Raw genomic sequence first — 18,044 nt, 5'->3', positions numbered from 1 at the left:
TGCTTAAGTAACTGATCTGCAACTGTTTTTTTTGCTCATTAAGCATACAGCTTAGCAAAAACAAGTGAGACAAAAAGCCATTAAACAAAATTTTGCATATGTCGCCACTTCCGATAAACATCAACAGGCGTCGGTAGCCTAAGGGATAAGAACTGGGGCTGTGAAACGAGGGGCATGGATTCGATGCCTAGTACGGGAGGAAAAGGATGCATAGTGTACTGGGATAATTAATGTGGATTTTGTTTTTCCCTTCTTCATTTCTTTGCTTTTGTTGGTTACCTATATCTTTGTTTTTTTCTCTAATCCGTCATCTTATATTTCTTTCTCCATTTCTTGCTCTCCCTCTCATATACTTGTGATGCGTTTGCGGGTCTGCTAGTTTACTTTCAACTTCTCAACGATAACCAAAACTGATTGAATAAAAGTAAGTATGATTAATTGCTCTTGAATGAAGTTCATAGCAATTATTGTAAACGTGTCTTTTTTATTCAAATTTTTCGCTTGACATTTTTGCGTTTTTCTTCTAGAACATTCTTTGACTTCTCAAGTGACGTTTTCACGCTTTGGTTCTTCATTTTTGAGTGATCTCATCCCAAGCTTGTTGCTAATATAAAATCGGTTGCAGCATAGCAGAGGTAAGTGATTCGTAGCGCAGTGGTTTGTGTGGGTGGCTGTGTATCGGAAGGTCAGTGGTTCGAATCCCTGCGGGAAAAGGTTTTTTGCACCCAAAAAGAAAAATTGATCTCTGCTACCGCCCCTGAATTAAATTGCCTCGCCGGTCGTTCAAGAGCACTTCTTCCGACATTTGTCGGTTTATGTTTAAATTTTGTCTCCGTCCCATATCACTATAAGGATAAACTTATTAATAGCCGCCGTCAGCCTCTCAAACGGCTATTGTTTAGGTGCTCTCCTTTTTTTACAATTCAAAGATTTTTAATTGTATTGGGGCGCTGCCTTTTTTTAATGATCTGTTCACACATTTTCATGATTTTTGAAATCATTGGAGTGATTTTGGTCACGTGGAAACAGGAAATGGAGCAAAAAAGCGAGTGGTTTTGCGGCGTGAAATTTCGCTCTAATTTTAAAGTAGAGTGCGAAAACGGTGTTTGAACAAAAATTCGCTTTCTCGCTAGTGCTTTTTTGTTGACATGCGGCAATTTCACTTTGATCTTTAGTGTTTTCGATTTTTTGGTTAGGTTTTTCTTCTAAATGGTTTTTTCAATCCATTCATAGTTCATTCTAGGCCATTTTTTTTGTTTGAACCAAATTTCGATATCTCGCTAGTGGTTTTTTGTTCACATGCGGCATTATAAAATTTTTTAAATTGTTTTGATCTTATTTTTTGGGAATTTTTTGTTAATGAAGAGAAGCTTTCTCAGCATAAGCTGGAAATTACCACATGCAAAACTTTCGTTAGTCGTTTGAGAGCAATCCTTCAGGCGTTAGTTGGTTATGTTAATATTTTTTTTTTAAAATACCAATGAGGTTTCTATAAGAATCATCTATTTAAAAAGTTCATAATTTTCAATAAAATGCATTCACTTAAAATAAGCGAGAAAACAGATTTAAAAAAATAGTCCTTTATTTTCAGTCATTGATTCTCCGTTTAACTGAATTAATTCTCCTCAGATAATATTTTGAAAAACTTGATCGAGGCTGATTCGACAAAAGGGACAATTAAAATGTGTTGAAAATCTTTTCCTTTATCTTTGTTCTGATATTGTTTGCATTTGATGAACACCATTTATAGTCACATTTTTTCAGTTTTCTAGTGATAATTTTGTTTACCGATTGAGAAGAATTAGTTGTTGGCTGAATTTAATAAAATAGGGTCGAGGTCAGTTGGCCAAAATTTTTCTGAGCATGTTTTTTTTATTTTTATCAATTTATCCTGCATTCAAATGTGTCGAGGTTAATTGTAAGCTACAGAGATACAAAAAAATATACTGAGTTGTAATTCTTTTAAACTATCAAAAAGCATCTCTTTTTGGAATGCAAACTTTTCATGTTTGTGTTGTTTTATCTGAGTCAATTGCCGTGAGCTATAGAACGTTATTTTGATAGTGAGTTATAGATACACGATATTCCAGCAATAGAAAAAACATGTGGTATCAGTTTTTTTCTTAAAGAAAAATATGAAACAATTGATCATTTTTTGTCAGTTAGTGTGTTTGAGGTAAACAAATAGCGAAATTGAAGTATAGTTTGCAATATAAAGTGGATTTAATAAAGTTGTAATAAAACACATGCTTTTAATATAAATCTTTATCTTTCTTTTAATTTTTCTTTCGAACTTTCGTGTTCCTCCTTTCTCAAATGACAGAAAAACTAGTTGTTTTTCTTATGAATCAAAACAAGACTCTAAGAGTTACAAAATGTTATTTTGGTTCTTCTATACAATGCGTAAACAAAAGTGAAAATTGGACTGAAGAAAACGTTCCTCGGATATATTTCGTCAGGTGCTGCTGTACATAATTTGTTTGGATTTATTTTGTCTGCATCCGGTTTGTGTTGTCAAATACTAAAAATATCACGTATGCCGGGGGAGGGTGGTAAATGTTAAATGCCTACTGAGTTGGTGGGCTAAAAGTGCGCAGATCCCTTTTTTTGTGGAAAATACCTGACAGCTATTAGGCTCTTTCTCAGCAAAGAACTCAAGCCAGATAAGTCTTTTACCGCAGAGAAATGCGATGTTCTGCTTTGAAAATGAACAAAAAGGTAGCAGGAGGTAGTTTCGATCTACCGACCTCTGGGTTATGGGCCCAGCACGCTTCCGCTGCGCCATCCTGCTGATGGAAGTACTCAATGGAGCTATAAAATTGTTGTGATAGAATTTTATTTCAAGTTTTGAGCCCATTGTATGTTGTGAAAATGCATTTGCTAGGGTCATTCGGTTTATTTATGCGCTTTGAGGCTGTCTGACGCAATATACCCTCGTGATGCATCAGAAAATTATACGCACGTGGATAAAGCTGTACAAAAGTATTTTAGCAGGAGGTAGTTTCGATCTACCGACCTCTGGGTTATGGGCCCAGCACGCTTCCGCTGCGCCATCCTGCTGTAACTGCTCTTCAGCAAATGCACATTGGTTTTGCAAGAACTCATCTACACACTACGCTCCGTTATTACGTCACTTCAATTCCGTCACCATAGAGCTTCGAATTTTATTGAGAATGAAACAGTTCAAAATTTCAGCTTTTGGTGCCCTCAAACCTAGTGTGATTGAAGCCCCCAATTGCAATTCTAACTGTTTCTCTAAGAATCGGACTTATAATGGGAAAACATGCAATCGATGCGAATAAAAAAAATTATAACGAAGTGCCACCAAGATATTCCTTGAATTTTTTAAAAAGATACATTCTTGAGTAATTACGATCATTTGGACGCAATTGAAATCAAATTTGTTCTATGTAACTAAGCATATAGAAACATTGTCTGTCTGTGTTTAGGATGTGTTGCATGCAATTGAGAAAACGTGGCACTCAGAGTGCTTTGTGTGCACCCACTGCAGGCGACCATTTGGAAGTGCTGGCTTTCATCTTGAAGAGGGAATGCCTTACTGCGAGGAACGTTAGTTACTTTCATCTGTGCATTTTTGAGTTTTGAGCGTATTTGACGTTCTCTTTATCGTTTTTATAGCTTCGGAGCTGTAAGCTAAGTGGAGCTATATTGCGATGTTCCTGGTTTTTTTTCTACAATTCAAAGAATTTGAATTGTATTAGGGCGCTGTCTTTTTTACGATTCGAAGAGGAGTATTGGAGAAGTCTCTTTTTAAATAAATTTTATTGGAGTGAATTTTGAAGCAGAAAGTGAAATGGGTGAAAAAAAGTGTACTGATTTAGGTGCTGAAAAAAAACTGAAGAGTGGAGAGAAATTTGTTGTTCACGTTCGGCTTTTGAAAGCAGTTTTGTAAATTTTTCTGGTTAGGAGGTTTGATTATGATATTAAATTAATTTTAGGTTCATTTTGATAGTGATTTGACGGTTTATGTCAATCTTCTTACATGTCAAACGCGTGAGCACTAAAAGGGACAAAGTTTTGCATGTTTAAGGGGCCTCTTGAAGCGCATGTTTAAGAGCTGCATTAAGCAGCATGGTTAAGTAGACACATGAGATGTCAATGAATTGAAATGCTCAAAAGCAAAAAAAGTAGATGGTGCTCTGTGCTTGCATTTATGCTCGCCCAGAGTAGTGATTCAGGGTCCTGGGCATTGTCTGCTATGTGTGTTTGTGTAAGTACGTGTGCCTGTGTAAATGTGTGTGTGTGTGGGGGGGGGGGAGGGAGGGGAGATTAAAATAAAACAACTTTATAATGTTCTATTGTTCGGTCTTTAAACAGTTTTTCATACGACATTTTTATACACATTGAATCCGATATGAATGTATTTTGTCTGTTACTAATTCATTGCTCTCAATCGAAGCAATCATGTGTGCGTGCTTGTATTTCAAAATTTTTGTCTCCACTCTACCTTCCTTCTCGTTTTGCAATCTCGCTAACTCTCTTTTCCCTTTTTGTTACATTGCCTTTAGTATTGTTTTTTCTTCTTTCTCTTTTATTTTTGTTGTTTTCCGGCTTTCTTCTTTTACTTGATCTCCCGTTCGTATTTTTTCTGTCTTATGGGTTGCTAACAGTTTGAAAACAGTTGGAAACATTTATTGTAAACGTGAGTGCTTTAAGCAACATTTTTTTGCTTGACCTATTTTAAAATTCTTTTGATTTCAGGTCGTGGGTGTTTAGTTGACATGAATTGATCTTATTGAGAAACTTATCTGCTTTGCAAAAATAAAAGCGATTGTAAGTTAGAGATCATAAGGGCCTGATAGACGAGTTGTAAGTGTGTGTGTCTAGGACGCAGCAGAGTAAGGGTTTGGATCCCCTAGTCATTGATTTTTTTTGCACAGAATGTTTTTCTTTGCTACCACCTGCTCGGAATTAAATTGCCCCACATGTTGGAGAGCCTTTTTCCGATGACTCTCGGTTTGTTTCTTTTTGGCAACCTCTCGATTTTCTATTTTTTGCTCCTTTCTTTCTTTCTTTCTTTCTTTCTTTCTTTCTTTCTTTCTTTCTTTCTTTCTTTCTTTCTTTCTTTCTTTCTTTGTCTTTCTTTCTTTCTTTCTTTCTTCGTCTTTCTTTCTTTCTTTCTTTCTTTCTTTCTTTCTTTCTTTCTTTCTTTCTTTCTCTTTTTTTTCTTTCTTTCTTTCTTTCTTTCTTTCTTTCTTTTTCTTTCTTTCTTTCTTTCTTTCTTTCTTTCTTTCGTTCTTTCTTTCTTTCTTTCTTTCTTTCTTTCTTTCTTTCTTTCTTTCTTTGTTTATTTCTTTCTTTCTGTCTTCTCTTTTTCTTTTTTTGCTTTCTCTGACCGGTTTTCTTTCTGATATCTATCAATTTCCTGTTTCTCGTCCTTTTAACTTTTTGCGCGTTCTGAACTCCACCTTTAAAGCTCTCTCTCGTCTCTGATATTTTCGTATTTTTGTATTTTTCTGTAAAAAAATTTTTCCAATTTTTTTTCGCAACCTCACTATCTCTTTTTTCAAATCTCTTTTCGCGCATTTGAGGGCAATGATTAATAGTGCTCCTATCTTCACATATTTAATGGTCCTTAAACACGGAGCCTAGCGTAATTCATGCGTTTTCAAAAGCGCTTTACCGCCATATTGAAGCTCCTAATCTGCACTTGTTTTACTCTCATTAAGCATGGACATAGCAAGAACAAGCGAGCCAATGAGCCATTGGCCAAAAGTTGTTTGCTGATGTAGAAAATGCATTGGAAAAAACAATACGCATCGGTAGCGTATGGGATAGTACCTATGGCTGATAAGCGAGGGGCATGGCTTTGCGCTCGAGTATGTGCCAAAAATTGCTGCAATAGTCTTGGCCCAAAAATGGGTAATTGTTGTTTTTAATCAACTCCTGTATGTCTTTCTTTCTTTCTCTCTTTTTCTTTCCCTCTTTAATTCTTTTTCAATCTTCTGTTGTTGTCTTGTTTTCTTTCTTTATCTCTATATCTTCTACTGTATTTTAATTATATCTCGATTGCAATGTCAACATGTTTCAAGCTCCTAACCTTAAACATGCGGCCTAACGTAGTACATGCATTTTGAAACGCGCTGTACCACCATGTGTAGAACCGCTTATGTGCACAAGTCTTAGCGCTCTTTGAACATGCAGCATAGCAAATCCAAAAAAGGAGTTGATCAAAAAGTGTGCTCGTACATAGGGTACTAGACGAAAAAAACGCACCGGTAGCGTAAGCTGTAAGACCTGTGAATGTTAGTCGAGTGGCATGGGTTCGTGACCGTGTTAGTGCGAATCGAGTATGTGCCGTGTTAGTTAGAGTTCTTAATTTCCTTTAAACCTTCTTTTCCCATAAATGATTTTGCGATGCTTTTGCGGGCCTGCAAGTTAGTATGAGCTTTTTGGTAATTTGTAGATTTTTAATCTGTTTTGTCGATTTTTTGGTCAATTTCATCGACTTTCGGCTTTGTTTTTCTTTTGCTGCTCTAAATGGGATTTGAATAGACCATTATTAATTGCTCTCAAACGAAGTTTGTAGCAATTATATTAGTCCTGTTGGTCTTTTTTTATGCGATTGTTCGCTTGACCGATTTTTCATCTGACGCTTTTGACTTTTCGTCCTCAAAAACAGGATAAACAGGTAGCGCCCAGCGGGCATTAAGTGCTCTTAGAGCCTTTCAGCTCTGTTTCACAGCTCAAACTTTTTGGAGACTCTCAAACGACCGCTCACCGGTCGTTTGAGAGCAATTCGCCCGACGTTAGTCGGTTATGTTTACTAAAGGAGTTTCACGTTTTTAAATGCTTTTTGTATTCTTCGGAGTTATATAGCTTTTGTCGAGGTCTTTGGTTCAAATTAGTTCTATTTGTTCTATTTGTTTTGGCTGCCTTTTGATTGAATTAATTTTAATTGTTTTTGGTAAAGAGAATTGGGTAATTTTAAACAAATGTTTACCAATTTTTGTCCTTTTTTTTGCTAATTTCTTCTGACTTTGTGCTTCTCGATTTTTTTCTGGTTCAATCTTATATTCCGAGCTAATCTAGAGGTGTTGCTGGAAGCTAGCCAGTTCACTTTTGAACGTACATTTTTATATTTCTTGTTTTTTTTCGGTTTTTGCGTTTTCAATTGTATAATTCCCTGTAGGTGTTGGGTGGCTGAATGCTCAACCAGAAGTTTTAATAGTTTTTAAAATGAAGGTTTTGAACTAGCATATTGGTAATATCTGCATAATTTGTTTCTAAGTTTTTTCGAAATTTTGCTGAGAGTATTGTTTTCAGATTTGGTCCTTTGTTCCCTTTCCCTTACCTCGGTTTTTCTTCATGAACTTTTTTGTTGGTTGTTCCTTCATTTCGAGTCGATTAATGAAAGAAGACTAAACTTGTCGCATGGTCTTTTTCCAGAAGTTGTTTTGAAAATGATAAAATGTGAGAAAATGATAAAACTTCTGAAGAAATTTTTGTCAGAAGTTTTATCATTTTCTCTGGTGAGATAATTTTTCATTACTCATTTGTATGGTATTGTTTTAAAGTGATTAGTGTTATTATTTAAGATGTTCATTACGTTAGTAAGGTTGGCCAATTTTCTCTTGCGAGCCGTTTCCGGAATGCGTCCGGCTATGTTTTTTTTATTGATTTTATTGAAGTAAATTTTGATGCAGAAATGAATCGCGGGAATCAATTTGGAGTGGTTTGGGTCTCGAAAAAAAGTGAAGAGTGGAGCGAAACGAGAGTGGATTTTTGTTCATACCGCTGTTAACGAGAGAGTGACAAATTGATGTGTGAACAAATTTCAGTAAGCGAGTGAAATTTTTCACCTGCGGCTTTCAAAATCAAATTTTTGCATTTTTAGGATAGAAGGTTTTATTATCTAATATATTAAATGTAAGTCGCACTTGAACGCAATGGTTAACAACGCTCCTATCTTCACGTGTTTTAGCGATCTTTAAACATGCAGCCTACACGACCATGTTTAAGTGCCTGATCTGCAAATGTTTTTTTTGCTCATTAAGCATACGGCTTAGCAAAAACAAGCGAGACAAAAAGCCATCGACCAATATTGGTATGTAGCCACAACGGATAGACAACAGAAACAGGCGTCGGTAGTGCAAGGGATTAGACCTGCGGCTGTGAAGTGAGGGGCATGGGTTCGAGCCCGAATGGGTGCCAGAAATGGCCCTTGTTTTTTGTCTCAAAAATGGTGAATCTTGTTTTTCATCCACTACTGTGTTTCCTTCTTGCTCCCTTCTTTATTTCCCTTCTTATTTATTCTTCTATATTTAATATATTAAATGTAAGTCCCACTTGAACGCAATGGTTAACAACGCTCCTCTCTTCACATGTTTTAACGATCCTTTAACATGCAGCCTACACGGCCATGCTTAAGTGACTGATCTGCAAATGCTTTTTTGCTCATTAAGCACACAGCTTAGAAAAAACAAGCGAGTCTGAAAGCTATCGACCAATGTTTTTCGTATGTAGCCAATTCAAGAAACAGCAGTAACAGGCGTCGGTAGCGCAAGGGATTAGACCTGTGGCTGTGAAGCGAGGGGTATGGGTTCGAGCCTGAGTCGGTGCCAGAAATGTCCTCTGTTTTTTGTGTCATAAATGGTGAATCTTGTTTTTCAACCACTACTGTGTTTCCTTCTTGCTCCCTCCTTTATTTCCCTTCTTATTGATTCCTCTATATCTAATCTAATATATTAAATGTAAGTCGCACTTGAACGCAATGGTTAACAACGCTCCTATCTTCACGTGTTTTAGCGATCTTTAAACATGCAGCCTACACGACCTTGTATTTTATTAATTTTTGACTTGTTTTGCTAGTGTTTGACTGTTTCTGGTAATTAAGATTAGTTTTTCATCTATTTTGCTGAAGTTTTGACGAATTTCAGCGACTTTTCGCCTATTGCTGCCTTATATGGGATTTCAGGAGACAATTATTACTTTTACCAATTGATTGCAGTTTGGTTGCTATAATTTGTTTTATAATGATTTAAAATTTCTCGTTTTTCAGTTTTTCAACAACAAAAGTTAATACCAACGAACTGCAGTCAATTGATAATAGTAATAATCGTCTCCTGAAATCCCAATTAAGACAATCTTTCGTTTTCCTCTTGTCTTGGTCAAGTTTTTATTCCTCAATGAATTGCCTATTGTTTTTAGAAAATTTCGATGCTGTTTTTGCTCAAAGGCCTTTTTTGGCTTAGGTGCTCTTGCAGTATTTCAAAGTTTTTTAGTTTTAGTTCAATTTTTTTTATTTGCGTTTGGTCTTCGCTTTCATTTTTTAAAAAAAAGTTTGGAAATGTCTATTGTTCCATTTAGTTGCTTTGGCTGACTTGAGATTCACTTGATTCTATTTTGAGTTGTTTTTTTTAATGATAAATTGAGAAATTTTAGGCAAGTTTTAGATTTCTTTGCTTTTGTTTCTCGTTCTTGGCATTTTTTGCTGAATTCAACTCCGCCAGGTGTTGGATATTTGCTTGACGAGAAGAGTGTCCCTAACCTCCGTGTTCTACTTGAATTATTTTTGTTAGTTTTTCAGCCAATCTGTAACCGTGCTGCGTATTGTTTTTTTCAGAAAGTTGTTTTGGAGCCGCAACTCAAAACAATTTTTCAGATGCTGTATTAGTTTCTCTGGTGAGATATTTTTCTGTTTCTTTTTCCTGTTACTGTTAAAGAATGAATAATAATAAATATAGTTTTAATTATTTCAGTTACGTTGGTCAGTTTTCTTCGAATCGTTTCCGGACTTCTTCCGGCTTTTTTTAAAGATGAGTTAAAACATTTTCTTGATTTTTGAAGTCAAATTGAAGTAATGAATTTAGTCACGCCTAAATAGTAAGTGGAGCGAAAAGTGATTTTGCGGCGTCAATTTGTTGCTCTGATTTTAGACTAGATTGAGAAAAGAGTGTTCGGACAAAACTTCGCTGTCTTGCTCTGGTGATTTTTGTGTTCAAATTCGGCATTTTGACGTTGATTTTCATTGGTGTTTCGATTTTTTTCTGATTTTTTTTCTAAATGGTTTTTCCCAATTCATTCATAGTCCATTCTAGGTCTAGTCTTTCTATTCAATGAGAACTTTGAATTGTGTCGGGTCCTGCTATGTTTTTTGTTCAGTCGTCTGACGCTTCGTTCCACATTTTTTCACACAGCAAAGCTGAATAAGTCAAATTTTCTGAATGAGTTCTTCACTCACTAACGGCATTTGCGCGATTGACGGCATTTCTCTCTCTTCAGTCAAATTTATTCGTCTTTTGAATGATTAGATTTTGATCATACGTGACTTACTTCACTCAATAAAATGACTTTTGCACTTTTAAACTTAAATTTGATTTGAATTGGTTTAAGGTCAAAGGAACTAATATGTGTAATAATGGTCCCTTATTGGATTTTAACAATTTTCTAACAAATTTTAACAATGTTTTTACACAGCTTTTTGAGAGACGCTAAAAACTTTCTCAACTTATATGTATCTGTTGATATCTATCTCATATGGCACGCAAGTTTCTTTCGCAGCTATTCTGGCAATCTGCCTGCTATATTTAAAGAATTTTCCTAGTTTTACTCAAACATGACCTGCGCTTTCAAAAAACTGGATTTTGGTTCCCTCTTATTGACTCTAAATTGAAAAAGTAAACTCTTTTTGAAATTGGACCGAGGTCACACGAACACGATTATTATTAAGCTAAATATTTTGAAAGAGAAGAGCGTTAAAAATCAATCTAAGATTTGAAGTCAGCAATTTTCCTTTTGTTTGTGCATAACATCGTGCAACGTATTAGAAGATTTCACAGTTTCCGAGGTTAAAAAAGCAATACTACAATTTACACTAAGTTCCTATTTTGCTAATATTTTCCAAATCAAATAAAAATTCTTTACGTGACTATTGAAACTGTCATTCCCAATATTTAATTATTAAATATCACAATTTTTGAGTTAAAAAATTGCAATAACTGCAAATTTTAAGCATCGTTGAAAATTTCATTTTTTTCACTTTGGAAAAATAATTGGCTGTTCCCTCTAAGAATTGTATAATTGCCTAATGCTTTAGGTTGGCAATTTAATGAAAATTTAATTTAGATTTCTTCCTTGTCGACTAATCAATTTTGAAAAAATTTTGCGTTTTTCTCTTCCTTTCCTTTTTTCTTTTAATACATTCTACCAAAGATTTTTGGATAGCAAGTTAGCAGTTGTCAAGATTTTAATTAAATTTTTTCAGTGATCTCTTCTCTGCCCGTCCAGCTAAGCCATCTATTTTTTGCATCCAATATTTGCATTTTAATAATAGCAGCCGTCAGCCTTTCAACGCTATTACTTAGGCGTTCTCATTTTTACAATCGAAAGTATTTGGATTGTATTGTTGCGCTGTTCGTTCTTTTTCAAGATCTATTCACTTTTTTCTCTTGAATGAGAAATCAAATTATAGTGGTGATTTTGATAACACAGTAGTAAAGGCAGCAAAAAGCGAGAAGGTTTGAAGCGTGATTATTTAAAATTACCTCTAAAATGGAGCGATAAATTGACATTTGAACAAATTTTTGTTTTGTGAAAGCTTTTTTTCATATACAATTTGACTTGTTTTCAGTGTTTCTTCTTTTGAGTGCTAGTAAATTGAAACATATGTGCAATATTTGGCTCTATTTGTTATAAATTATTAATGAGTATTTGATTTTTGCCCCTTTTTCATTATTATCTTTTTTTATCATTAGTGACAGGCATCATTGGTTGCTTATGAGGCATCAATGAGCCTAAATAGTTGCTCCAGTTCATGGCTAGTGGCTTTAATGGCTTGTTATTGTTCTCACTATTCGTTTGAAAAATTTTAAATGAATTTTCGAGTTTTGCTAGTGTTCGTACTTTTTGTTGCCTCATCATTTAATCTCATCAGGAAAAGTTCTCATAGGAAGCTAATAAGGTGTAATTTAATCCATTTTTTTTGTCCGAGTTTAAATATAATGCTTTTCTTGATTTTGACTGGAATTGTTTTCAAGAAATATAATTGAAGTTTTGAGTTTTGCGAGTTTTTTTTATCACTTTGTGGACTTATCTCTTAGTCTCATTAATGACAGGTCCCGTCCGTTGCTAAGGATTCAATTTAGTCGAATCAATGGTTTTAATCCATATCTAATGCATTCCATAACTTATACGCTGTTCGTTTTCAAAAAATTATTTAAATTTGAGTTTTTTAAAGGCTTCAAATGAAGTGTAGCAATTATATTTGTCCTGTGGTCTGGTTTATGCAATTTTTCACTTGGCTAATTTTTGTCTGACTTTTTTACTTTCGTCCTGGAAAACGGGATAAATACATGACGCCCGGACGGCACTAAGTTCTGTTAGTGCTTTACGACTTACTAGTCTATTGGAATGCGATTCACCAACACTTTTTTTGAGTAGACAATTTCAGGCTGTGAAGGGCGGTTCTTAGTCTTAAAAGAGTTTGACCCCTGTCAGTCACCTCTTCGCACGCATACTACCATCTCACCCAACACTCCCCCTTCTAATGCTATCATCCCTAATCCAGAGCTGGCACTACCGGACCGACCGCTCGCTGGTCGTTTGAGGGCAATTCGCCCGACGTAAGTCTGTTATGTTCTGGTATTTGTTGTAGTATAGTTATCGCTGTCTTATCACTTAATCACATTAATGACAGATCTGAAATGAGAATTTGCTAGTTTATAAGTTTTTGCGAAAAATGGTTGGTATCTTTGTTGTTTTTATCATTTAATCAAAAGTTCTTGGCAATTATTCCTTATATGTTAGGATTGTTGCCTGAAAATCAGGCAAAAAGTGATATCAGGTGTACTGGTTTCTTACTACTCTTACCTGATGCCATGACTTTCATCTGATTTTTGTCAGGTTCTTTAGTTTTTGCCTCGCGTCCACAGTGGTTTTTTTGGCCGATTGCTTGCTATGTTGAGGACTTGAATGCAGTCTTCCCTTGTTTGTGATTAATTGCTCTTGAACGAAGTTTGAAGCAATTTTTGTAAACGTATGTGTCTTTTTCGTGCAAAAACTTTGCTTGACCGTTTTCTAGAACATTTCTATTTCAATTGTCGAGTGATTTTTCACGCCTGATTTTTTTTCACGAGTTGTATCACGTTGTATCAATTGCGACCATACGGAAATTAAGTCTGTAAGAAATCGATTGAGAGGTAAACGTACATAACCCGTGTAGCTGATTCAATTGACGTAGGTGAAAACATATGTTTGGTTCAAATCTTTAGTTCGGTTTCTGTGCATACATTGTTTCGACGGAGTGAGAAAAGTAGGGTAGCAATTTTTTTTGCAGAGCGAGTGAAATTTTCTGATTGCGTGTGCTTTTTCCAACGCAGGTTTAACTCGGCCAAAGTGGTTTTTCCTCAATTATGTTTCTGGTAATTTCATTTGCTTACATAGTTTTATCTTAAATCATTTTCCATGGTTCCGACAGCTTGCAGGGAGTTTTGATTGCATTTAGTGTTTCAGTTTGTTTTGCTGACCTGGTTTCAATGGTGTCAGTTATACATTTTTAATAGCCGCCTCATCTTCTCAGCCGGCTATTATAGCGCTCCTATTTTTTTTTTTACTTCGTCGAATAAAAAAATGTTTCGCTTTACCTCATTTTGCCGCTTTTTCAACATTTTGCGTGAAATCTTTTTGACTTCTCTAGGCTAGTTTCTCTCTTCTCTCATTCTGCTAAAAGTGATTTTGAGCATCAGTTGCTCAGCAAAGCAATTCAAAATGAACAAAGTCAGTATAAAAAATTGAAGTCAGAAATAGAAACGGGATAAACCCATAAAGACCAATTTTAGATGCCCGCTATTTGAACATCGTTCCTATAAGTCTTAGTTACCATCTCTAATGCTTATTGGTATTGATAGTAGCCCCTGTAGCCTCTCTCTAAGAAACAGAAGTACGTTATGTTCAACTACGAAATGCCATCAAATTAAATCGGACTTAAAAAATGTTTTTGTACAAAAATCTTTTTTTTTTCAAAATCTTCTATTCTGTCAATCCGAATCATGCTTATTGGAATCAACGGCGGCTATTTTCCGGCAATCTGCCGGGTATGTTTTTGTTATAAAGTTAACTCAAATTTTGAGCTTTTTGTGAATTTTAAGTTTTGTGCTTTTGCCTATTATGCAAATCTTGTAATATTTTGTGGATTTCGCTTCAACGAGGAGACGCTTGAGTACTCGATGGGTCAGTTCTTAATGAAATTATTGACTACTGTTCGCATGATTCTTGAGATTTTGGTAAACGGCGTTTTTAGTGGTGTTGATAGTCACTAATTGAGCTCAGAATTTGTCTCATGTTTTTTAGATCAATTTGGGACATCGCAAATTTTGTAAAAAGAATTTTGTAAAAAGAAATGGCGAAATTTTGATTGTTTTCTCGCGGTTTCTTTCAGTATGTGCTATTTTAATTTTTTATGTATTAATTCATTGGATAAATGAAATCATACACAAAGTAATTGACGCATAATCAATTGATGAGTAATACATTTGGAGTCTCTTCTTGTGGAGATTTATCAAATTTTATTGGATTTCATATTCAGCCATTTTGTTCAGGCATAACTCATTTTGATTCGAATCGAGTAAACAGTCTTGTGGTTTTTTTTTTAATTTCGCTTTACCCTTTACACGTTTTTTTTTTGTTTCAAACGAAACGACTTTTTCATTGGCTTCTAACGCATTGGTTCACCTGAGTTTAGAATTCCATTATAAGTTGACAAATCAAGGAGCAAAATCAAGAAAAATGATAACCCGATTAGTTTGAACCATGGTCACCTTTAGTTTAGAAGGTGAAGTGTGAAATGTATAATTGTTATTAACTAAAATTGCTGCCAATTTGGACCTTTTTTCTGTTCCAATCCCAATGAACTTTAGGGACCAATAGCTCTTTTTCGTCATTCTGCTGAAAATGTTCCTGGATTGACGCCGCTGTGCTATAAGCTCTGAGAGTATTTTTTGGGTAGGTGTACCTTTTCTAAACCTCAGTGCCGCCGCGTATGTAGAATGTGTGTTAGAGCATTTATTGGTGTTCGGTTTGTTACATCTAATTAATTGCTCTCAATTAAAGTTTGTAGCAATTATATTAATCCTGTTGTTCTTTTTTTAATGCCAGCGGATTATTTCGACCGACTTTAGTTGGTTTCAAAATGCTCTCAAACGAAGTTTTTTTAGCTTTTTTAAAAAGTTCTGGTCTTTTTGTATGCGATTTTTCGTACTATCAATTTTTCGTCTTTCAATTTTTTTTCGTCTGACCATTCGAATTTTAGTCCTCACAAAGGTGATAAACTGGTAAAGATCGGAATTCATGCAGTGGCTGAGCAGTTTTCTTAAAGCCTTACACCTTTCCAGTTTCAAAGTATGATGCACAGAAAATGTTGATATAAAATAATGGTGTGAAGGGTGGTTCTTAGTAGTTTGGTCCAGCACTCCCACTTCGCCCCCTCTTCCACCCGCATCTACCTGATTACACGCCTTAGCCCGCAGGCTTAAACCCACTTCTCTCAATGAACCTTTAGCTAATCTCCCTAAGCCGCGGCTAGCTATTGACGAATCAACCGCTCGTCAATAGTTTGGGAGCAATTCGCCCAGCTTTAGTCGGTTATATCTTTAATTGCTCTCAAATCTGAGACAATTATTGAAAATGCGCGTGTCTTTTTATGCAGATTGTTTGCTTGACTGTTTTTGCGTTTTTCTTATAGATTAATCTTTGACTTCTCAAGTGACTTTTTCACGCACTTCGTGATTTTTGAGTGATCAAATCAAATTGCTCTCACTCCAAAATAAAGTTTGCTGTTCAAACAAATCCGATTGTTAGAGGTACGATGACATGGCCCTGATAGCCGAGTGTTTACTGCCTCTGTCGAGGTTATGTAAGTGAACTCAGGAGGTCGGTGTTCGAACCCTACCTTGGTGTGTCGTAAAGAAAAATTTACACCCCGACTCATTCGAGAGCAATTTTTCTTACGTTAGTCGGTTTATGCTTTAAGTTGTTCTCAATATCAGCGTATTGAAGCACCTACGGTTGCGTTTCATATGCGGCAGCAGATCACGAAAGATAAAGTCAACTCCAAATTTCATTGGATTTAGGTTGGATTACCTTGATCTCCATTAAATCCCTCTAGGCCTAGCCAGGTTGAAATCTCTTGGTGCCAGATTTAAAGATTTTTGGGGCCAAGCCCACCTACGAAAGCTGGAATGCATTTTGTCGGCCAGCAGCCGACAATGTTGATATAAAGTGAATCGTTTCTCAATGCAAAGCTGTCTTTTCAGATTGGAACGAGTTGTTTACCAGTAAATGCGAAGCGTGTATGAAACCCATCCAAGCGGGTCATCGGTGGCTGGAGGCACTGAATGTGAACTGGCACGCTGAGTGTTTCAAGTGCGCCACGTGTCTGAAGAGATTGGAGGGAGAGACATTCTTCTCCAAAGCAGGCAAGCCATACTGCCGAGAACACCACCACCAGATCAGAGCCCATTGAGAGGGCTCAAAACTGAACTATAAAATTTATTTTGATCTCTTTCCTCAACCCCACGCAACGATTCTAAATTGAGGTGATGTTTCCTTCGACAGTGGTATTTGATCTAGTTGAGCTCTACATCCCTAATTGATAGTTGCATGCCACAATGTTTCACGGAACTAGTACACGGGGTAAGGAGTTTGAGGAAATAGATAATTTAAGTCTGGTCTACGGAGGTTCGATTATACTCGCTTTTCAAAAACTTTTCGATGGTAAAGTTGTACATATTTAATTTTTATTTTGAATGACATTTTGGCTAATTATGAATGCTTAAATCATGTTTTAACTGCAAGATTTCAAGCTACGCTACTTGCGCCTAGTGCAGTATATTTTTTGCTGATGTATTACAGAGATATCCATTTGTCGGGACTACAGCTTTTTGTGCATTATAAATGTACAGTTCAGTGAAGGTATGGGTTGATGATCAGTTGATGAGGTTCAGTGTGTAACTAAGTACCTAATATTTTCTGACAGCTAAATCTGCATTTACACTTTCACATTGTGGAGGAGCTAGATCCACACACGTGTACATGTGTAAAAATATCACAGTGAAGATGCCCGAGAGCTGGAATTTAATGCAGCCGGGGTTGAGCAGCATGCCACTTTCCTGGTAATTATACTAGAGGGTAGGGGGTGCGAAGGTTCAAACTTCTGACTCGATGGTCGTACTCCTAGTATATGCTATCTTTCTAAGCCTGATAAGTCTCATAAAAGTATTTAATGATCTAAGTAAGTAAATTTGACTAATTGATCTAGTTATAAGTTTTATATAATCTTTATAGAAATTGAACATAGATAATTTTACAACTAAGTTATGAGGTTATGAAAGTTAAAATATAAAGTTATAAGAGTTAACTAAAAGAGGAGAGGGTCGGGAAAGTTAGTAGAAACTTTACTAACTTTTAGTTGTTATCAGTAACTTATTATTCCCTTTTGGATAAAGTCCTGACGTGAAGATTATCTCTAACTATTCGTGATTCGATATAGTTGAGAAGATTGTGTTAGCAATTTCACTTCGAATTACTTTTTACTTTGAGATTTCTTTCTCAATTTGGAGATATTAAATTCTCAGTTTCTCTGAGTTATTAATTCTTAATTTCTCAAAGTTGTGATTCTTTCTTTGCTATATATAGTTCTCAGAACGGGATAATTCCCGTCCTGCTGGCTGGACGGTAAAATGTCCGTTTGGCCGGACGGACGGACATTTTACGCAATTTGAATGGTTCAGCTAAATTGCATCATTCTATTTTTAGAATGATGTAATCTGAATACTTAGCTTAGCTAAGCTAAGTATTCAACATAAACATTACTTTAGTACATCCCGACCCGGTCCTTAGTGGGGGTAAAATAAAACAATCTGCATAAAGATTTTACAAAATATGTGTGATGAAACAACTGCATAATACTTTACAAAAGAAGAAAAAAAAATAATAAAGGTTAAATATACGCACTGTTTAAGATATAAAAGAATGTTTTTGCAACTCTCCTCCGGGCTTACAGATTTGAAAAATTTTCTTGTTCACGG

The 18,044-nt window shown here is 35.6% G+C and overlaps 1 protein-coding gene across 2 annotated transcripts in view; it reads left to right on the top strand.

The window, feature by feature from the left end:
- LOC142342845 (PDZ and LIM domain protein 7-like) overlaps nt 1-17,086 on the top strand; it is a 62,897-nt gene extending 45,811 nt beyond the window's left edge. The window contains exons 10-11 of one of the 2 annotated variants that reach the window (XM_075394467.1): nt 3,450-3,570; nt 16,272-17,086. In XM_075394467.1, the coding sequence (XP_075250582.1) occupies nt 3,450-3,570; nt 16,272-16,480 (330 nt within the window). In that variant the 3' untranslated portion in view covers nt 16,481-17,086. The remainder of the gene's footprint in view (nt 1-3,449; nt 3,571-16,271) is intronic. The other variant, XM_075394468.1, reaches the window with a different exon arrangement.
- Nucleotides 17,087-18,044: the final 958 nt, after the last annotated feature.

Source organism: Convolutriloba macropyga, chromosome 7 (assembly GCF_964194025.1).
Source record: "Convolutriloba macropyga chromosome 7, txConMacr16.3, whole genome shotgun sequence".
NCBI lineage: Eukaryota > Metazoa > Xenacoelomorpha > Acoela > Convolutidae > Convolutriloba > Convolutriloba macropyga.
The sequence above is the reverse complement of the archived record's forward strand: the minus strand, read 5'-3'. Positions and strand labels throughout refer to the sequence as shown.